This window comes from Andrographis paniculata, unplaced genomic scaffold (assembly GCF_009805555.1).
Source record: "Andrographis paniculata isolate CXL003 unplaced genomic scaffold, ASM980555v1 Contig10END, whole genome shotgun sequence".
NCBI lineage: Eukaryota > Viridiplantae > Streptophyta > Magnoliopsida > Lamiales > Acanthaceae > Andrographis > Andrographis paniculata.
In genome coordinates, this window is record NW_026137380.1 from 395,060 (window position 1) to 417,261 (window position 22,202).

The window sequence follows — 22,202 nt, forward strand, 5'->3', positions numbered from 1 at the left end:
TGTATATTTATAATATATGTAAAAAATTTAAAATATTTTGATATTAAAGCACAATTATTTTTACTATAAAATAAGACGAACTAAAATGGGTCCAGTAAATATGACCTGGGGATAAATTCGTGACTAGGTGGCTATGGGTTTAAACACGGATAGCTCTTGGTCAAACTATTAGGTTCGGGTATAAAAACACAAACGAATGATAAAAATAATCGTTTTAGTTGAGAAAAAAAATGTCCTTAAGAATAAGGAAAAGATGGTGTCAAAATGGTAGACTGTTAATTAGTGGGCCCAGTTTTGTAATTATCCACGACAACTGCCACGGATTTGTATGTACGTTTTTAATTATTTGTGTTTGTTTGATTTTGGTTTGTATTTAAATAAATATTTACTCATGTGAGAAGATAAAAAAATATATATTAAAAAAATATAGGGCAAATAAATTTAATATTTTAATATAATAATTATACTAATATCAGACTCATCTTATTGAATTATAGTGAATTTTTTAAGCACAATTATTTTCTTTTATTAGAAACTTATTTAAAGAAGCATCCAATCTGTTGGTGAGTGAAAAAATTATATAAATAAGCTGACCTTTACACCTTTGACACATGATTTTCTATCCAAACACAAGTTTTCTCCTCAAAAATCAAAATATTATTTAACTTTTATTTAATTTATTTATTATTTATTTTCATAATTTGATGGAGATTCATTCAGTATTCTACAATAAATTGATTAATAATTATTCTCGTGTTTTATTATCACGCATCTATATTTCATGTTACATCAAGACTTCGATTAGGCACGTTGAAAACAAGAATCCTGTTAAAGATAGCATGAATATGATTACATTGATTTTATTGAGAATATTTACATTGTATTGTATATATATTTTGTTACTTTTTATGATTTCAGTGTAGCATTGATAGGTGGGGTAATTTTGTAATAGGTTAACAGCTAACTCCATAGAATTTGTTTGTTTAATATTTTAATTTGAAAAATTATTTCAACTGTTTAAAAATATTATACTATTTATTATATTTATATTACATATATAAATTTTTATATTATATATATATATATATTTTTTAATGTAAACAAAAAAACACAAAATATATTTTATTTTTATTTATTTATGGTGAAAGAGGTGAATGTAAAAACGGAGCTAGAACATACCCAAAATTTGTTGAAGTCAAACGTGTTGAATTAAATATAAAGCAAAGGCCCTCCCTCCCAGTCCCTCCATCCCCAAATCCTTCACGACCTGAAAACCCTAGAGAGAGAGAGAGCGGTCTCCTCGTGCTCCAATGGTTTTTCCGATTCCTGCAATCCGCCACTGATTCGGTCGGTTTACAGTTGGACGAAGAGGTGAAATCATGTCGGAGGTGGGGCAAGAGACCGTGGATTTCGCTGCCCTGGTGGGCCGCGCCGCCGAGGAATCGTACGGCTCACTGAAGGAGCTGGTCGAGAAATCCAAATCGTCGGATGCGATGTCGGATTCCGATAAGAAGATTATGATATTGAAGTACATTGTGAAGACGCAACAGAGGATGCTCCGACTCAATGTCCTTGCTAAGTGGTGCCAGCAGGTGTTTATTTTACCATTTTTTTCAATTTTATTGTTCTTTTCGGTTCTTTTTGTTTTATATGTTATATGGCTGCTTTCCCATGGTGCCGTGAATGGAGTGTTGATTGTTCTTGCCTTGGAATGGACACGGAGTTAAGGAATATATAGTATTTATTACCCAGAATTGTGGGGAAAGGGTATTTGTTATGTTGTGTGATAAAATGAATATGCAAGAGTGATTGTAAAGTACACTTCCCCAGCCTGCACTTCGTTTGAAATCTGGTTTTCTAAGGAAGTCTCCCCATTGGATTACTCAGCATTCTCTAATCTCATCACAATTGGTTGCGCTAGTCTGTGTGTCTGTCAAACCATTACTCACCCCTTATCTTGTAAATTTTTTGAGTAGACAAGAATCCCTTGCTGGCGTTTAGTTAGGTAAATCAAAGGTGGTGTTATCTAATTTTGTTAGTTGTCTTTTTACCCATTTAATTAGTTTTCTAAATTGGAAAAAACATCTACAATTTTTCATCTGTGCTACTGGAGTTGCAGGTTCCCCTGATACAATACTGTCAGCAACTTGCATCAACTCTGTCAAGTCATGATACTTGCTTCACACAAGCAGCAGACTCGATGTTTTTTATGCACGAGGGTCTACAGCAAGCTCGAGCTCCTATTTATGATGTTCCATCCACAATTGAGGTTCTTCTAACTGGAACCTATCAGCGCCTGCCTAAAAGCATAGAAGATGTTGGTACACAGGGCACATTAAATGAGGAGCAACAAGGTCCAGCGATAAAGAAACTGGACACACTTGTCAGGTCAAAGTTACTTGAAGTTTCACTTCCCAAGGAAATTACAGAAGTCAAAGTTTCTGATGGTGTTGTGCTGCTCCGTGTTGATGGCGAATTTAAAATTCTTGTCACACTTGGTTATAGAGGGCATTTGTCCATGTGGAGAATATTACACTTGGAGTTGCTTGTTGGTGAGAAGGGCGGGCTCATTAAAATGGAAGAATCGCGGCGCCATGCTCTTGGAGATGATTTGGAACGCAGAATGGCTGCATCGGAAAACCCTTTTGCCACAATGTATTCTATTCTTCATGAGCTCTGTGTTGCTCTTGTTATGGACACTGTTATAAGGCAGGTGCAAGGACTGCGGCAGGGCAGATGGAAAGATGCAATTCGTTTCGAACTCATATCTGATGGTAGCAGTGGGCATGGGGGAAGTTCTTCCACCATTCATGGTACTCAAGATGGGGATGCTGATTCTTCTGGGTTACGAACCCCAGGATTGAAAATCATATACTGGTTAGACCTTGACAAAAGCAGTGGCATAACTGAAGCAGGGGCTCCATTCCTAAAAGTTGAACCTGGTCCTGATTTGCAGTTTAAGTGTTTGCATAGCACATTTGTGATCGATCCTCTAACTGGCAAGGAAGCAGATTTTACGCTCAATCAAAGTTGCATTGATATTGAGATGCTACTGCTCAAAGCTATTGGTAGTAATAGATATACTCGGCTACTTGAGATATACAAAGAATTAGAGAAGAATGGACAGATCAATAGAACTCCTGGTGATGTCCATCTTCAGTATCATTCAGATGACTGTGATAGAGAATCTGGAAAGGTATCATTTACATTTATATTTTTCTAAAAAATTTGTCTTTTCTATAATCATAACAGTTTCTTATAGCTTCCAATGCCCTTGTACGCAAGTTATTAGCAATGACTCAGAAATTTCTGCACCTTCTTAGCATGGCTGTATAATTTAATAGTAGAGGCATGCCCAATTTAAAAATTGATCATAAATAAACTACCTTAGAGCTGGTTGTAGTGGAGGCATGCACATGATGTAAGCAGTGCATATATTGATGGGGAGTAAAGATATGTTTTAGTGGTATGTATGTTTTATTGGATATTGAGTACAGATATTGTGGCATTAAAGTACCGATTCAGCTACCAACCTAATATAGGGTATTCAATGTTGGGGAGTGTCCAGATACTGAGATATTCAATTCCAGATTTTTGAAATGTGTTGTTGTCCCTAATCATTTGACTGGTGCTGCTGCGGGACCAACATTGAAGGTCATTTAGTGCGTAAGATCCATCCACTGTAAATAAGCGAGATTCCATATTTATGAAAATAAAAATCGGTTTAATTTCGGATGCATTCAATGACTTCCATTTATATAGTTGTTTTTGGTTGTAGGATGTAGATGGCAGCTAAGCATGAGATACCTATGTATTCATAAATTCATAACTAATTACTGTAGCACTATAAAATCAAAATTGTCTCTGTTAGTGAGTTTTTTGGGCTATTCTGAATATTTATGATGGTGGGCCTGGATGTAGGCCTTGTTACATTGGTTATAAAGTTGAATTATACGCTTTCGACAGTCGAGTTCATTATAACCATTTCATGCAAACAAGTTTATATTGGTGCATCTAAGGTGACTTGATTACTATGATCTTAGCTTTACAAGGTAGTACACAGGAGCATTCCAAAGGAGTGTCTATTGATTCCTTCAATCATCTTTTTTCTTAATTTTATTTTATTTATGTACTGCTTTAACTTCTTAAAATTCTAAAACATTTTCCCACTGTTGTTGGAGAAGATAATAAAACCTGTAGCTTTGAATTTTTAGAGACAAGGAGAAATATTTCATCTATTGTCTGTTTTTGACCAAGCTGTGATTCGAGAATACTTTTAAAATAACCAATCAATAGTATGTTATTTTATTTTATATTTCTACTTTGGGTATAACACATTTTACTATATTATGCTGTTTAAGGTTTGTTTGAATTATTAGACATAATATAAAGCTTCTATTAAGAAATATTGAACTATGCTCACTGAGAACTCAAATCTTCTTGCTTTTAAATCATTTAAAGAGTATTAGCTCTAATCAACGGTATTCATCAGGAACTGTATTTTTAAAATTTAACCAATCACAGTAAATAGTGTCGTGCCATCGCTTCTCAGTTTGTTTCCATCCGATTGATTGAATTTTCGCATTACAAACAACACGATCCTACATTAGATAAAAACCTATTTTAAATAAAAAAACGACCCTTAGAAGAGATCCTCCTATTACATCAGACTTCTGATAACTGCTACTCAAGTTGAACTTAAGCACTCCGTAGACCATTTTGCTCAGTGGAGCGCCAAAGGAAATGTTGATTATCTGTTTCACTTCAGATTTTGGCTTTCTTTCCGATTCCTTCGTATTATATCTATGCTTTGCTATCAATAAATTTATTTTACTTTCAATAAAGAAAAAAAGTACTACTTATTTGTTTATTTTGGACATAAATGTTAAAGAGAGACAGGGAACCGTCGCTTGTAGAGAGACATCACTTTCATGCTTAGATGCCCTTTTTTTTCGAAAGATAAGACATCTTATTTATGATAGTTAGTTCATGGGGAATGACAGCAGTAGTTGATTCAGTGAGCCATAGAAAATAACACATCTATGAATGTATGTGACATACGCATCCATTGTTGAGAATCACAGTTATTATGATATGCACAACCTGAATTCACACTCATTGATGGCTCAAAAACATCCAATTCTACTGATGCATTACTGGCCACAGCAAAATGTGAACAAATGGTTTAGTTGCCTGGTTTTTTATTTTTATATTCAACTTTTAAACATCTTGAAGAACCTGAGTTCTGAAATTAGCTTAGGGTTGTAGTTTTGTATGGACACTACTTTAGGGCGGGAATGTAAAAATATGAATAAATTGAAACTACATAACTAATTTGAAACCAAATAGCATAACGTTCCCCACTCTAGATAAATCCCTGCTCTAAAATGAAGGTTCCTCTTGAAGACTTTAAAATGGTTGAATGCAACTCATGGATTACTTGTGTTTTTTCAAATAGGGAGATGACACATTTGATATGCAAAAGCATGATGGTGAGGTTGCTCTGCACGTCCGTGCCTATGGTTCTTCATTTTTCACTCTTGGAATAACCATAAGGTTAGCTCTTCTCTTACCTGTTTTCTTTTGTAACTACGTGTTGGATATTCTTCTGAGGTTTTCTACTGCTGTGCTGATTTGCTTATGAGAGGTTTCTACAATAGCTTACGACTTTATACTTTTATGTTTAATTTTTGTCATCTATGATTGATTGTTCAATAATGGCCTTTTCGATAAATATTTTTTGCTCGGCAAGTTTTAGATTTTGATTAATGGATGATATTTTCATGTCCTGGACCACATAGCTATGACGATTCTCAGACGAATTTTATGGTATGCTCAAACAGTATGTTATTAGTGTTCCACATCATGCCACAAATTTGAGTTTTGATGAAGGACCTTCTCTTTGAATGGGATAAAATGCAACAACTAAGTTATGCTGAGATGGTTTGATGGCTAAATGGAAAACTTTACCCTGTGGTTGACACATAGTTGTTCACACTGTTGAAACCTGCAGTGTAATTGTTAATGGATTTTAATTGATTCAAGTATCAGTGTATCTCATATTAATAATGTCAAGTATTCTTGACAATGTTACTATTGAATATGGCAAAGAAACCAGGTTTTGGAGTCTTAATTTGAAGAAAATGCTAAACAGAAACAAACCAATCTTATTAATTTTATATTATTTACTTGTAGGTTTTTTTGGGGGGGATGCCATGCCATACACATACTCTGTTAGAAGTTAGTACTATTTACCTACATTAAAATACACAGTAGCTATAGCTTGGCTATCGAACTACATCAACTCACATGTTTCAGGCACCTTTTCTAACAAGTTCATCTGTCCAAAAATATTCTATTGAGTGTTTTTTGAATGTCGGGATAAGTTGTGCACGAAGTCAAGGAAAATGATAAGTTACCGTCATTACATTCGTGCTTACTTTAATTGAGGAAGGCCAACACAAAATAATTGCCAGTTAACAGCTTGAAAGTTTCTGATAGAATTTAACCAGAGTTACAAGGAAATTATTAGTGTGAATGGTAATTTCCATGTTGAGTTTGACTACTACTGTATCTGTAGTACAACACAGGGTGTGGTGTTATTTGATTTTTTTTTTTGGCACTATGCACAATATACAATAGAACATTTTCCCTCCTAGAAAATTTTACATCCAACACCTATTTTTCATTCAAACATCACATCAGAAAAAAAATTTCCACTCAAAAATTACATCTAATACCTTTTTTTTTATTTAAAATATTACATAAAAAACCTATGTAACTATGTTTCATTAGAAAGATTTCAAGTCCAAAACATCCACAAGCAATCCAAATCAAACAAACACACCTATAATAACTGCGACACAATGGAATTTTAACTTGTTTAATTTGTCAGTTTTTCTTGTAATGCTTTCAAATGCAAAGGAACTCCAAATGTATCTACAGTGACCATAGTGGATAAAGCTGGGAAGAACTTGATCTATACAATATTTGATATATGATGTAACAGTTGCAGTCTAAGAGAATTCTTCGCTCACCATAACTGAATAGTGAATACTAAGACTCTTTGCATGTGTGGCCCTATGTGTGTTCTTAACAATAAGTAATTGCTCTTTTATTTTATTTTACAAACCAGCATGCTAGTAGCACTTCTGTGTGATTGAGAGTTGGAATAATGAAAAAACAACCAAGCACAATGTACATCATTCCTTCTAATTTGCAGGAATGGCCGTTTTCGTCTCCGTTCACCAAAAAATATTATATCAACAAAGGCTTTGACAGAGTGTGAAGAAGCACTGAACCAAGGAAGTGTTACTGCAGCCAAGGCTTTTATCAACTTGAGGAGCAGTAGTATTTTACATTTATTTGCATGCATTGGAAGGTTTCTGGGTCTTGAGGTATGCAAAATCTTATGATTATTTCTCTTTACTATGATGAAATTGCAATCTAGAGTCTAGACCTTTAATATCTACCTGAAGGAAGTTGTTGAAGTTCTATGTGGCAAATGTCCATTGATTTCTTGAATAGATTATAATCAAGGTGGATGCTCTTCAATGTTTAGTTTTTTGTCATACCTTGCAAAATTTTCAACGCACACAGAAAGGTTTGCACAGCTGTCTTAAAGGCATTAATCCCTTTCTGATAAGTAATTGAATATTATATAGTCACCTCTAATAATTCAAGATGGTATTGCTTCTGGTGATGTGATCAACTAGATGCCTTGAACTCAAATTCCATTGTCACTCATTAACAAATTGTTGCAGGGAGTGAGTAACTCGATAATAAATCCACTGCCGCCTTGAAGGGAGTGAGACTGGGCTTGTTAAACTTAAAACAACTTCAATATCACATTTCATGGTTCTAACTTATTATGTTTCTAATCAAGGAAATTAATAAACAAAGTCAATGCAAACATATTTATATTCTTGGATTATGTTGTATTGTTAGTGTACAAAGTGGTGGAAAGCTACCATTGAAATACTGCTCTATCTACTCCTGACTAATGCTAATCGCTATGTGTTGGTGGCAAAAATACAGTTCCTAGTTTACACGCACACACCGAAAAACAATTGCTAGATGAAACTTATTAAACACACACCCATCATGAATATATGTTCTAAGTGAATGTATTATTTGAGGCAATTGAATAGGTGCTTTTGTTCTTTCTGCAGGTGTTTGAACGTGGTTTTACAGCAGGAAAGTTACCTTTGAGCATTTCAGATGATCCAAACTCATTGTTTATGGGATTCCCAGAATGTGGGGGATCTTATTTCTTATTGATGCAACTTGACAAAGACTTCAAGCCGTGTCCCAAATTAATAGAAGCTCAGGTAGGCTCCTCAGGGAATGCTGAGCCAGTTAGTGACAAGGCCAAAGCTGTTCGAATAAAATCTGTGGATATTAGCCGGATACGTATCTGTGAAGATGAACTCAGTTTGAGCCTTATTTGCCGTAAGGCATTGCCAATGCTTAATGATGGTAATTCTAAAGAGATTCCTGCACATAGTCTTTCTTCCAACTCCAACTTGGAAGGCAGTCAATCCAACATTCCGATAAGTTTCTCCTCCATTGTTGAGGAAGTGTTTGAGCTTGAGAAAAGATCAAGTGTACAGAATACATCTTCTACATTTGGTCTGTCTTCCACATCCAATTTTGGTATGAGCTCTATGAATGTCATAAAATCTTCAGCATCACCTCCTAGCTGGGAAGGAGCACAATCATCACAAACTGCTTTGGGGAATTTGAAGAGATCAATGCAATCCAGCTCCAGCGATTCTCTTGCCCCTAATTTTGTCAGAGGGATGGCTGTGAAAAAAATGAATGCTTCGAAGTCAGATCAAGATTTAACTTCTATGAGATCTCTACAGGCTGGGGGGTTTGGTTCTAGTGGTGCAATGGATGATAATCGGATGACAGCAGCTGGACTCCCCCCAGCTCATATTTTATCCCCATCCCAGAGCACTGGTTTAGCAGCCAGTGCGAAATCTAATGAACCTAAGAGCCTGCCTGTTGGTATAGCATCACGGAGCTTTGATTCTGGGTCTAACTCATGGATTGCTTCTCCCGTATGTAAGATGCTGTCTTTATTGTTTTTGAGTTTACGTTTGTCTTTTAAAATTGCAGTGACATGTTCATTTACATTTGATCATGTTTTCGCTCTCAGCTTCCACACTTGATTATTCTGGTCTTGAGAACTCAAAGCAAGAAACTGGTCTTCAACACAACAGAACATCAAGAAAGCGATCCCTGTCTGATATGTTAAATTCCTTTCCATCACTTAGTGTAGAAATCAAAGAACAATCTAATAAAAGGAGAGCATTAGGAGTGTCACAGTCTCATAATCCTTCTGGACAGTTGCTTGTTTCACGCAGTCATACTGGTAAAGCAGAGGGGTACGTTTTGGCAAATTTCATAGCTGATGCAAACATGGGAAAAGCTTCTCCGTGCATTTATGTATCAGCGCTACTTCACATAGTTAGGCATTGCTCCTTGTGTGTCAAACATGCGCAGCTGACTAGCCAGATGGATGCACTTGACATCCCTTATGTTGAAGAAGTTGGTCTAAGAAGTGCATCATCAAACTTGTGGTTTCGTCTTCCTTTCTCTGGAATTAATACCTGGCACTGTATATGCCTGAGGCTGGGTAGACCTGGTAGCTTGCAGTGGGATGTCAAAATTATCGATCCCCACTATAAAGATTTGTGGGAGCTTCAGAAAGGGAGCAATACCACACCATGGGGATCTGGGATTCGCATAGCTAATACATCTAATGTAGATTCACATATTCGATGCGATTCTGAAGGGGTTATATTGAGCTACAGTTCGGTGGAGGCTGATAGCATTAAGAAGCTAGTTGCTGATATTCAAAGACTTTCAAATGCTCGGAGTTTTTCCCTTGGGATACGTAAACTCCTTGGTGCAAGGACTGATGAAAAAGTAGATGATAGTGTAGTAACTTTAGATGGCAAAGCTTCAGCTGGGTTGAAAGCTGTGACAGAGGGCTCTGAAAAGTTTACTGAACAGATGAGACGAGCATTTAGAATTGAAGCTGTTGGGTTGATGAGCTTGTGGTTTAGCTTTGGTTCAGGGGTTCTGGCACGCTTTGTTGTTGAGTGGGAATCTGGTAAAGAAGGCTGCAGAATGCATGTTTCTCCTGATCAACTTTGGCCCCATACCAAGGTTATTTTTTGTTTTTCATTTTTCTACAGATGATCTACAATTTTTGTTTCTTCATTATCGTATGCTCGATGAAGTATGCTGCAGCTTCTCTGAATTGTGCCTTTTCTTTTCTTTAACAACTGGAAAGTGGAAAGAGTTTATTGTTAATGTGATACTAAATATATGGATAAGGGTCAGGTGGAAGAGCCATATATAAATTGAATTCTAGTTGAGTGAGTAGTCAGGGTTAGTGGGCAAGCTTTCTACCGGAGTCCTTTATAATATTATGAAAGTTCACTTATTCAACTGTTATGCTTGATGTTCTTGTGTTTTCTCGTAACTTTGATTTTTCTGAAATTATGAGCTCCTACTCTGGCTGCAACATTTGATTTTTCCACTGCTCATTGGGATGAAATAAATAGGGAGGCATAGGACATCAACTTTCTTGATAACAAATTAGGATAGATGATTGAATAATAATCTTTTAGATTCAATTATAATTTCTAGGTACAGTTTCATTCTTAAACCATCCCCTTATTTTATTGTCAATCTGAATCCTTTTTTTGGAAGGTTGTGTTTTCATGTGCTTAGGTTGAGTTTATTTAGCAGTCTTTCTATAAGACAGGAAAGTTATTGTGGTTTGACCCCAATCAAGTTACATGTGCGCAAAATTTTATGTGTGCAACACCAACGATTTGTTATTAATAAACCTAACAACTAAGGAGTCGGCTGTGATACAAAGTAAACCATGAAATGTGCTTCTTTACCATGGAGCATCCAAAATTCGTATATTGATGTTAGTGATTAATCTTACTTGGACAATAACATATAAATTTGTCATATTTGAGTGGTGAAATCTCCAACAGTTGTAAGAGAACTGTTTAACTTATGTGAGTTCCCTAAGTACAGATTATATATCACATTGTTTTTTCACTTTTCATTTTTATTTAAATATCAAGATCAGTTCTCTTATCTCAATGCCATTCCATATCATAGATCATAGATGCTTGACCCACATATTCTCTCGTAATACATGGCTGTATTTTTACCCAACATTGACTTGGATTTGCTTGTTTCAAATATATTAGTTGATTAGACTTGTTACTGTTTACGTAATGATAAGCTTTGCACTGTGCTTGCTATCTTGCCTTTTGCAATATATGCTTGCAGAGTATTGTTCTTCATATTTGCTTCTAAAAAAATTGTGTTTTGCTGATTTTATCGACAGTTTCTAGAAGATTTCATCAATGGAGGTGAAGTTGCATCCCTTTTGGATTGCATCCGACTGACTGCTGGACCGTTACACGCTCTTGCTGCTGCTACTAGACCTGCCCGAGCTGCTCCTGTGTCAGGGGCTCCTGGCATTTCTGCATCAATATCTTCTAGTATGAAGCAGGCGGGATATACACCATCTCAGGCTTTGCCCAGCAATTCTAACACAAACACCAGTCAAGCCACATCCGGTCCAGGAATTAATCCCGGCGTAACTTCACCACCAGGCCCTACTGCAACTCATAACAGCCCTACAGCAGCAGTGTTGACGGCGGCAGCGGCCGCAGCAGCAGCAGCTGCTGCTGGAAGGGGTGGTCCAGGAATTGTTCCCAGTTCATTGTTGCCTATTGATGTTTCTGTGGTACTAAGAGGCCCATATTGGATTAGGATTATATATCGCAAAAATTTTGCGGTGGACATGCGGTGTTTTGCCGGAGATCAGGTCTGGCTGCAACCAGCTACCCCACCAAAAGTCGGCCAACCCATTGGAGGATCGCTCCCATGCCCGCAGTTCCGACCTTTTATCATGGAACATGTCGCTCAGGAACTGAATGGCATAGATTCAAATTTCACCGGCTCTCAACAGGCTCTTGGAATGTCTAACTCAAATCATCCTAATCCTAATTCGGCTCCGCAGCTACCGGCTACCCCTGGCAACAGAACTAACCTTGGCAATGCTCCTGCACTCTCTCGACCAGGAAACGCAATGGCTAATCTGCGAATGGGAAATGCTCTTCCAGGAGCGCCGAACTTGCCAATGGTTAATCAACTACGCCGGTCACCCGGGTCTGGCGTACCTGCTCATGTTCGAGGAGAGCTGAATACTGCAATAATTGGCCTTGGGGATGATGGAGGCTATGGCGGTGGATGGGTCCCACTTGTGGCGCTTAAAAAGGTCCTTAGAGGTATTCTTAAGTATCTTGGAGTGCTCTGGCTCTTCGCACAATTACCGGACCTTTTAAAAGAAATCCTCGGATCGATTCTGAAGGACAATGAAGGTGCATTATTGAATTTGGATCAAGAACAGCCGGCCTTGCGCTTCTTTGTCGGGTAAAGTTTGCATTTCCTGTTTACGTCGGGATCTAAAGTTTTTGCTAACTGTCCCTATTTACTGGTGTTCTTTTATTTGCTTAGTTGTTTTGTTTTGTGCTCGGAAATTGGGTTCTCATTTCTTGGCCTTACGAACTACTTTTGCAGGGGTTATGTGTTCGCCGTAAGCGTTCACAGAGTTCAACTTCTTCTCCAAGTCCTCAGCGTGAAAAGATTCCATCATTCGCAACAGCAGCAGCAAAACCCGGCCGCTTCCCAGGAGGAGTTAACTTCGTCCGAAATAGCCGAGATATGCGACTACTTCAGCCGTCGTGTTGCGTCCGAGCCTTACGACGCATCTCGGGTTGCTTCATTCATTACCCTCTTGACGCTACCGATTTCGGTCCTGAGAGAGTTTCTGAAACTCATCGCATGGAAGAAAGGGTTGTCTCAAGGGCAAGGGGCTGATGCGGCCCCTGCTCAGAAATCTCGGATCGAATTATGCCTCGAGAATCATATGGCGCCGAGCAGAGACGGCGGCAACTCCTCGTCTGTATCGAAAAGCAACATTCACTATGACAGGGCCCACAATGCCGTCGATTTTGCGCTGACGGTGGTTCTCGATCCTGCCTACATACCTCACATAAATGCTGCCGGTGGTGCGGCTTGGTTGCCGTACTGTGTCTCCATCAGATTGAGATACTCATTTGCCGATAACCCTACTGTGACATTCCTTGCGATGGAGGGCAGCCATGGAGGGCGCGCTTGCTGGCTCCATGTCGACGAGTGGGATAAGTGTAAGCAGAGGATTGCCCGGACTGTCGAGATGACCGGATCTTCTGGCGGGGACCCCACCCAGGGTAGGCTGCGGGTGGTTGCCGATAGCGTGCAGAGAGCTCTGCACGCGTGCCTTCAAGGGCTGAGAGACACATAGGAGATGGCACCACATTGCGACACAGAGAGATGGATGGATGAAAATGACAACGCCGAAAGTGAGCTCGGCGGGCCGGGCTGGGCCATGCCGAGCTTGGTAGTGTTGGAGTTTCTTGTTGGTTGGTGTTTTTCAGGGCAACAAAAGGTGTGGTTGGTTGGTTGGTTTCTTGTTTGTTTGGAATTTTGACTGATGGTGATGAAGTGAAGTTAGGTGTTTTCTTGTATGGTGTGGTATGGTATGGTATAATGTACTATACTGGTGGCTGTGGGGTTGTGCTTCTTGATGGTGATTCTGTTGTATAATTCAAACTACAATTTAGGCGTTTCATCGTTCTGTAATTATTATCAAAATAGAATTTTTTTTCTTGAAGGACTTTTTCATTTTTTTGTTAACTTTGCAGTTCTCTAATTCGGAATTGTTAGGTTAAATGAGCCCTATTGGGCCTTTTTGATGGGCCTCCAAAATGACCTAAATAACTGTATATATGCGCCGGGCCTATTAATACTGAAGTGGTTAATAGGCCCAACCAGTAATAGCGGGCATTGTTATGAGCCTAATCATACTGGGCCAGTATCAAGGCAAATCACAAACATGGGCCGCAGTTACTGGACCAGGTTAATCACACTGGACCAGTAGCCAATCCTATCAGTAATACGGGCCACAAGATTGGGCCGATATGAATCGTACAGGGCCGGTCTAAGGCCCAAACAGCATTAGGTGCCGAAGTAATTGGGCCGGGCCAACCATAATTGGTCGGCAGTAGGCCCACATAGTATTGGACTAAAGTGATTGGGCCAGGAGAAGTATATCCCAGACAGGCCCAATGTTGGACCGGAATAAGGCCCAATGGTTTGGTCCGATCCTAATAATAGTGGGCCAAAATTAGATCCGATATGTTTTGGACCAAAGTGATTTGACCGGAGCCAATCACACTGGATCGGTAACAGACCCAAGCACTAACACGGGCCACATAGGTTGGGCCGATCTGAATGATACTGAGCTTGCTTAAAGCCCAAACAAGGTGGCCTGGGCCTAGTCTGAGGCAATAATAGGCCCAATAAGTACATTGGACCAAAATTAATTGGGCCAGGCTAACCATAATTGGTTATAGTAGGCCTTCGTAGTACTGGCCTACATTAATTGGGCTGGGACAAGTAGATCCCAGAACAGGCCCGATTATTTGGGCGTTGATTGGGTCGGCTATACTAATTTGGGCCTATACGAGGCCCAATATTTTCTTTTGGCCGGCCCTAATAATACGTCCGATATTAGGCCCTACATGGATTTGAATTTATAACATAATTGCCAGTTTCAATGGACCTATAATCAAGCCTTACCCCAAATCGGTTTAATGCACAGGGGGGGGGCCTTCCACGTGTCCAACTTTAATTGCTCAATTAATAAAATATTATTTTCATAACCGTCAGTCCATATATTTTGTGCGGCCCAAGCGAAACTTGTCGTACTGCTCCATGAAATGATAAAAGATCAGCCTGAAAAGGAATTACCATCTCAGAGTGTCAACTGGGCCTCAAAATAAATAACAATAAAGGATCATTATATATATTTATATTTATACTGCATAATATATATGTATATATATAGAGAGAGAGAGAGAGAGAAGAATACGACGATGTACAAACCCTAATGCCTCTTGGTCCAACCTTTCTGACCTAGTTTATAGACAAGACTATTACGCACATAGCTAATACGAACATAGAACAGGAAGACGAAGAACAAGAATGAATACCTTATTTAGTCCGCAAAAGGAGAGAAGGTTTGGAATCCGAAAGTCAAGCTCCATTTATAGATACATACTTGTTTCTCCATTAACATCTGATCTCCATCTCCCCCACTTTCTTCTCTTATAGGAATGAATGAATGAATGCCTGATAATAACAATAATAATCTCCACTACAACAATAAAAGCAAGTTAGATTTTGTTATAAAAAGACACACATACAAACAAAAGGAGGACTGGCTATAAACAAAACAAAACAAAACGAGTCTCCCGAGCATCGATTGCATTATAAAAAGTCTAATTCATTGGCATACTTACCAAATAACAATGGAGATTCGCTTCACCACTTGGATGGATGGATGGATGGATATCAGCATTGGCGTTCGCTTCAACTTCACACAAGAATGTCATCAAGATATTTTCGATATCTGTATCCTTCCCATCTCCTGTCGCTACAAAGCATAGTCGGGGTGGGAGCATTACTGAACTCAAATACAATCAAGGTACGTACAACACAAGAAGGGCTCGAAGATTTACTTACTACCACTCCAAAATTAAATTTAACTAAGCATCTTTCTCATCATCTGCTCTTTGACAAAGATATTATCCATTGATGACACACAGATAATACAGTCGATCGTATCTCAATAAGTAGTTGTCTTACACATGAAGGCGCCTGCCTGCAAGCATCTTGTTCACTTCAGAATCAATAAAGTTCAAAAGCAAAAGTGTCATCATTCTAAGAAGTCTCTTTTGTGCTTCCAACTTTATCATCTCGCTCCTCTTCACTCACTGTTGTAACTTTCTCACTAGATTGCTCCGCAGAAGTTTCATCCTCCTTCTTCAGCTCTGACTCGAATTCTTTCGCTGCCTGCAGTTGAAATGTATGAATGAGCTTTATTCTTTCGTTGAAGTGCAATTGCTTTACAAAGGACTCGAAACGCCAGCCAGATTTGAGGTAAGAATAAATAAATTGCATCATTACTTGTGTGATGATCATAGGTTGGATGAGTTTACTATTGTTACAATAGGCTCTTGACGCCAAAAATTTGGCATTACAAAGCTCACAATCATTGATTATTGAATTACCATTTATATAAACCAACCAAGAATCGACTACAGCATATTTTCATTTAATATCAGGGAAAACAATCTTTTTCTTCTTAAGAAACCCAAGCTTCACATTTAATTAAATGAATATGATCTACACAGTAACTGTCAGATTTCTTGCATTCTCTAATATAATAAACTACCAGTTATACCAACTGTAATTATACTATAATTGATTGGTGGTAAGGCTTAAAAAAGTCCAGAAAAATTTATTCTTCAGTCGAGTATATATGTTCCAAAGGATTAGACACCATATGTAGATTATTTTCCAAAAACGCATGCTGTGTTCACGATCAGAACAATTCCATCTCATGCCTACTAGACCAGACCAAGGTGGGCAACCTTACATTAACTAAGCAATTTTCAATCCTAACAATCATATTATATTCTTGCATCACCATCAAACATTCCCAAAATGGGAACAAAATTATTTCGCCCAATATCCCAGGTAGGAAGTTGTTAGCAGCCAAGACTATTCTACAGGGTCTTCGACCAAGTTGCTGAGTATTAGCAATCACAACCACTATACAGCTCTTCCAGAAAAAAGGGTTAACCGGTAAACCATTTAAACAATATGATGCAGCTACAAGATGATCATGCCGAGGATACAGAAAACTAGTTAGCCGTACACAATTTGGGGGTACAAGCACTTAGAAAATGATCATTGGGTGTAACATCAAGTTTAGCACAGAAGAAATTCGGATCATTCTTATTTCCAGTAAAGCTAAATCTCTAGTATTTGTGCAGGGAAAGTAGAGGCATGAGACAATGTTCATCTCTTAAAATGAAAGCATTAGAAGATATATCTTTTCTACCCTTCAATGAACTAACTTAATGCCCTAATCTTTCAACCAAAACAAAATTACAAGAATCAGCCATTACATGTAGGTAGTGCTAACATAACGAATCAAATTGGCAGCAATACTTGGCTGAGGCATTCATTTCATCAAATCAATTGGCCAAAACCGCATAGCCCCCAATCACATACGAACATCTACCATATACCCTAATATAAGAACATAAACCCTAAATCAATTGACATATTACCAACAGCTTAAAAAAGAAAGGGAATTCCATATGCGTATTAGCTCGGAATCAACCAAAAGCTCAAAATATAATAACAACAAAACCTGAGAAAAATCCTAATTATGTCCAACAAAAGAGTAAAATCTGAAATTAGGACCTGCTGAAAGCCCTTGACAGTCTTGCCAATGCTGCGGCCAACTTCAGGCAATTTCTTCGGACCGAATAGGAGCACCGCTACGCCCGCAATAACCGCGAGCTCCGGGACTCCAAGACCAAACAAACAGTTGCAGGACATCCCCCTTTTCTTCGCTGCTCGATGCCGAGACACCGAAATCCCGAGCCGAGCCCGGGAACAGACATTGTAACTGAAGAAAATTGAATTCGAGGAAGAAAGAGGAGCGAGTCTAGTTGGTATATTTGGACGGGGCGACGCAGCTGTAGCCAGCGCAGATGAAACCGCTGCCATTGGAAGACCTTCGGATTGGCTTGTCTGTAAACAAACATATATCTCTTCTTCTGTGTCTTTCTCACAATATATATATATAGACGGCGCGGCGCGGCCCCACTTCATGCATTGCATCGTACTGCTTGCCTAGTTGCCTTGAATTTCTTTTGGGATACTTTACGAAGGTGTTATGAGTTAAACCGTCAAAATAATTGTTAAAAAATTAATATTACATATATAGTATTTTAAAGATAATAAAATATGTACTATAATAAATACATATATTGAAAGAACATATGCTATAATTGTAGTACATTATAATTTTATAATTTACACAGATATATATATAAATTTTGTTCACCCAAACTAACACACTAAACACACTCATATAAATTGTTAGTTTTACTTTTGATGCAATTTTTTGAAAAAAAATAGGAGTATATATTTTATTTTATTTTTACTTCTACTTTATGTCAGATAACTTTTATAAATTATCTTTAAATAAATAGAAAATAATATATATATATATATATATATAAACAACAGAACTGCTACTAACATAAGCAGCAGCACATAAATAATAAATTCATCAAAACCAGTGAATTCAAATGATTCCCTGTGTATGATTGAATAAGTCAACCGTTACACCGAAAGTAATTTCACAGTTTTACTGCAAGATGAGCGAGCATATAAAGGGCAAGGGAACTACAAGTCAGCAGCATAAATAAAACCCACAATAAGCAATCGCAAAACACTCGATCGGACACCAGAACCGATATATAGATTAGCTATATATATATATATATATATATATAGGTATACATATATCTACTCCTCCTCAAGATTGATCGAATCCTTGAACTTACCATAAAGTATTTTCTTCAACTCTGCCATTTGGGCAACTATTGTTTCCCTCTCCTCCTCGAGTTTCTCCAAGTTCTTGCTTGTCACCTCTTTCATCTCTTCGATCCTGCTCTCAACCTCGTCTTTGGGCACGTGAGTGAATACCTCCCCTATCTGGAAACGCACGATCTCTTCATCAGTAAGGATCAACTCATTGCTCGCATCCTCTAGATTTTCATTTGTTTCCTGACAACATATATATACATTTCAATAGATTAGTGTTCCTGGAAAAAAATATATAAATTGTTATACTATTACGTGACTGAACTTAAAGAGCGACTGAAGAATGAATAACATAACTATGGAGCTAAGCCACCATGTTTCAAACCGAAGGAATCCAAAATTAAAAGGTAACACTCTGAATGACGCTTGTGAACCTAGGCTCCCCTGGTAAAACCCTGGGGTGAAACACGAAATAGCCTAGAGCCCAGATGAGATAAGACATATGCACCTCATATAGGTCAAGGTTAAGGCAACCCCAAGACGAAAGTGTGCAGGCCCTTGCTACCTGCTATGTGTATAGATGAGCATGGTTGGAATGACATCAATGGTTACTTGTGGTGCCTCTCGAGGCAGTAGCTATAGCAGCTCCATAATATTACATGTGTGATGCTTAGAATCTCAATTTGATGACATACTAGTAATGAAGATTAAGTGTGTAGACAAAGGTGAATAAATCTATGAAAGGACTAAGGAGAAAACAAAAATGAAGCAATCGGTGCGCAAACAGTCTATTTGAGAAGGGAAAAACAAAGAGAACTTTTCAACCGAGTATTTCAAAATGTTTTGAACTAGACATTTAAAATAACAGATGCAGCCAAATTAGTAGACAATTGAAAGCTGAATCTGCAGTGTTGCTAAAAACATTGGGAAAACTCACTCCTTGTCTCATCCCATAAGGTAAAAACAGAGAATAATTAGTGACATTGAAATATTTTTAGTAAAATAGGAAATGGGTTATATATGTCACTATAAAAAAAAATTATTTGAATAAAAAACTGGACAATTTCAGAGTTGTGGAGTTCTTCAATTAAAGATAAGAATAATTAGCGGGTAAGGCCAACCGTGGGCAAGGGCGAAAGGAGTGCCCCGCCCAGGGCCCAGTACAGAAAAATGGCCTATCTTTTTTCTCTATACATGCATAATTGTCTACATGTGATATATAATTTAATTGAAACAAAAAATCCATATTTCTTAATCTACACCATGTAAGAAAAACAAAAATGGGACAATTGTTTCATTGTGATTGCAAAAGTAAAAAAATATTATTGTATATATTTAAAGAGCCTCATTTTAGTTTCACCCGGGCCACTCGAAAGTCAAAAACAACCCAGCTCCACGACACTTAAACTTGCTGAACCAAGACTCACTCACAAGACTACTGGCCAGTAATAGAACTCACCGGCAAGCGAACAAAATTTTGGTCACCCAAACGTCAACAGAGGCTATATTCGGGTTGAACCATACACAATCGTATAACCAAAGACTTATAACAAAAAATCTGTCTACTCCCTTCAAAACTTGCAGGAAAAAGTTAAAAGCCAACACTTTTTAATGTTGCTCCTATTGGGAAAACTACAATACTCCACCATTTGTTGTAGCTACCAATACATCTTCAAAAGCATATACCTATGAAGTATCATTTTCTGAACTCGTGAAACCAGACTCGGTTGAGCATATTTTGATTTTCTAGCGTGTAACACAAATTCACATATATCCTAAATGAAACGGAATATGATAATATAATTTCGCAAATCATTGTAAACTTCAGTGCAATCTCTATACGAGATTATATCCTGAACCCTAAAATAATTACCAAGTCATAATCAACTAGCTGTTTGATACACGCAATCCGAGTGCATAACAGAGAGGGTAGAATCTAATTTCATGATAAGAACGCTGTATTAAATATGCGAACAGAGTGTAGATTCGGAAGGCACCGAATTGCAGAAAGTGGAACAAAAAGCGACAGGCACCAACAAGGGAATGGATACCTTAGCAGTCTTGATTTCATCATCTAATTCGTGAAGACGGTTGTTCAATCTGCCAAAACTATTGATGTTCTGTTGATCTTCCCACGTCACTTCAGCTTCCGATCCCGAAGATCCCGCCTAATTTAGTAATCAAAATAAAATAAATTGCATAAATTGGAACTACTGCATGTCGTGAGGTTCGATTCATTGCGGACAAACATCGGAATCTCACTCACCTGCTGCATTTTGTGAACGAAAGAGAAACGCAGTACGGTGCTCGCTGAAGGGACGGAGAAGAAGGTTTTAGGGCGGGCGATTCCGTCAATTTCACAGGGCACCTTACTCTGTGCTAAATTTTGAACTCAACCCTAAGGCCTAAAATAAGGGTTTGTTTATGTAAATATTTTTTATCCTCACACCCTTTTTCGGTATTATTTTTATTCTTAATATGAAATTATTTTAAAATTTATAATTTATAATTATTTTATTTATATATTTTTAATTATATTTTATTTAAATTAAGCTGAAAAAAATGTAGATAAAAAAAATTATATTTGTTTTGGGATTAGGTCAGTTCAACGTTTGAACTTAACTCGTAGTAGTGAAGTTCACTTAGGGGTGAGTTTGTTTGGAGGTTTGGATTTTGAGTTGGAATTTGAATAGTAAAAGTTTTGAATTTAAATAGTTGTATGATGTGATATAAATAGGTGTTGATGTGATGTTTTGAATGTAAAATTGATTTTTAGTATAATATAAAAAATGAAAAATATGTGTTTGATTTGATGTTTTTCAAGGAAAAAAATATGATGCATAGTGAGATTAAAATCCAATCCAGTAAGAATGTGGAAAGAGAAAAAAAAAAAAAAAAAAAAGGAAGAGAAGAGAGATAGAGAGAAGGAAAGTAAATGCATAACCTGAATTCGGGGGTGGGATTGCATGCTGAAGATTAAACATCAGCATTATGCTGATTGCATATTAGCCATTGGATTAATTTTTTAATACAATGGCTAATATTAGATTAAGGGTGTAATTGTAATTTTAATAACCCTAATTTATGTAACTACATCAAATATCACTCTCCTTCATTCTTTCACGCAGCAATCGGTGGGGAGAAACGTCACCATTCATTCTTCACTCTCCTTCATTCTTCAATGGTTGATATCAACGAAGGTGAGCATAATCAATTATCCATTATTCCAACCTCATTCAACCGCTCAACAAGGAATGGAAACATCGAAGAGATTGCAATTTCGGATGATCCAGCACCTTCGCCAGTACCAGACGCGTTGGAACTTGAAATCGCTCAATCGCATAAGTTACGCATCGAAAATTTACTTGAAATCGTGAACATTGTACCTTCTGTGATCAATTTCATTGAAATTATGTTATTCTGTTCAGCGGATTGGAATTTCGTAAATATACTTTAGCATTCGCAATTTAATGAGAGCGTTAGTTACCAGCATGATATGTTATTGTATTTGATACAGATATCAACATTTTGCCATTTATCTGAAAGCATATTGAAATATGGTGATCAACATTTTGATTAACAGAATTTAGCATTCCATGTGTGCAGAGTCCATAGATTGACATGCAATGGAATTTACAAAA

General features: G+C 37.5%; 3 protein-coding genes across 4 annotated transcripts; 1 reads left to right on the forward strand and 2 right to left on the reverse strand.

Annotated features, from left to right (window-relative positions):
• Positions 1 to 1,233: 1,233 nt before the first annotated feature.
• LOC127246353 (mediator of RNA polymerase II transcription subunit 14) lies at positions 1,234 to 13,762 on the forward strand. The gene is made up of 8 exons (XM_051267668.1): positions 1,234 to 1,592; positions 2,120 to 3,196; positions 5,459 to 5,556; positions 7,223 to 7,397; positions 8,172 to 9,069; positions 9,164 to 10,179; positions 11,387 to 12,480; positions 12,628 to 13,762. Exons 1-8 carry the CDS (start codon positions 1,380 to 1,382, stop codon positions 13,391 to 13,393), a joined length of 5,337 nt encoding a protein of 1,778 aa, XP_051123625.1. The 5' UTR covers positions 1,234 to 1,379; the 3' UTR covers positions 13,394 to 13,762.
• A 1,007-nt stretch (positions 13,763 to 14,769) lies between these two features.
• Positions 14,770 to 17,790, reverse strand: LOC127246362 (sec-independent protein translocase protein TATA, chloroplastic). Of its 2 annotated transcripts, XR_007837720.1 has the most exons (5): positions 17,428 to 17,790; positions 15,676 to 16,005; positions 15,453 to 15,586; positions 15,144 to 15,307; positions 14,770 to 14,886 (listed from the first exon to the last, which is right to left on the reverse strand). XR_007837720.1 is itself a non-coding variant. In XM_051267681.1 (2 exons), exons 1-2 carry the CDS (start codon positions 17,734 to 17,736, stop codon positions 15,874 to 15,876), a joined length of 441 nt encoding a protein of 146 aa, XP_051123638.1. In that variant the 5' UTR covers positions 17,737 to 17,790; the 3' UTR covers positions 15,657 to 15,873. The 2 variants fall into 2 exon arrangements, 1 of the variants encoding a protein (XP_051123638.1); XM_051267681.1 differs by lacking the exons at positions 14,770 to 14,886; positions 15,144 to 15,307; positions 15,453 to 15,586 and having other exon boundaries at positions 15,657 to 16,005.
• A 524-nt stretch (positions 17,791 to 18,314) lies between these two features.
• LOC127246667 (prefoldin subunit 4) lies at positions 18,315 to 20,969 on the reverse strand. The gene is made up of 3 exons (XM_051268208.1): positions 20,828 to 20,969; positions 20,613 to 20,729; positions 18,315 to 18,804 (listed from the first exon to the last, which is right to left on the reverse strand). The coding sequence occupies exons 1-3, from the start codon at positions 20,834 to 20,836 to the stop codon at positions 18,544 to 18,546; spliced, it is 387 nt and encodes a 128-aa protein (XP_051124165.1). The 5' UTR covers positions 20,837 to 20,969; the 3' UTR covers positions 18,315 to 18,543.
• Between the last annotated feature and the right edge of the window lie 1,233 nt (positions 20,970 to 22,202).

Coding starts and splice junctions, on each gene's coding strand:
- LOC127246353 (XM_051267668.1), top strand. CDS start 1,380: ATGTCGGAGGTGGGGCAAGAGACCGTGGATTTCGCTGCCCTGGTGGGC. Junction 3,197..5,458: donor GTGATAGAGAATCTGGAAAG/GTATCATTTACA, acceptor TTTTTCAAATAG/GGAGATGACACATTTGATAT. Junction 7,398..8,171: donor GAAGGTTTCTGGGTCTTGAG/GTATGCAAAATC, acceptor TTCTTTCTGCAG/GTGTTTGAACGTGGTTTTAC.
- LOC127246362 (XM_051267681.1), bottom strand. CDS start 17,736: ATGGCAGCGGTTTCATCTGCGCTGGCTACAGCTGCGTCGCCCCGTCCA. Junction 16,006..17,427: donor CTGTCAAGGGCTTTCAGCAG/GTCCTAATTTCA, acceptor TTTCAACTGCAG/GCAGCGAAAGAATTCGAGTC.
- LOC127246667 (XM_051268208.1), bottom strand. Junction 18,805..20,612: donor ATGAAATCAAGACTGCTAAG/GTATCCATTCCC, acceptor ATATGTTGTCAG/GAAACAAATGAAAATCTAGA.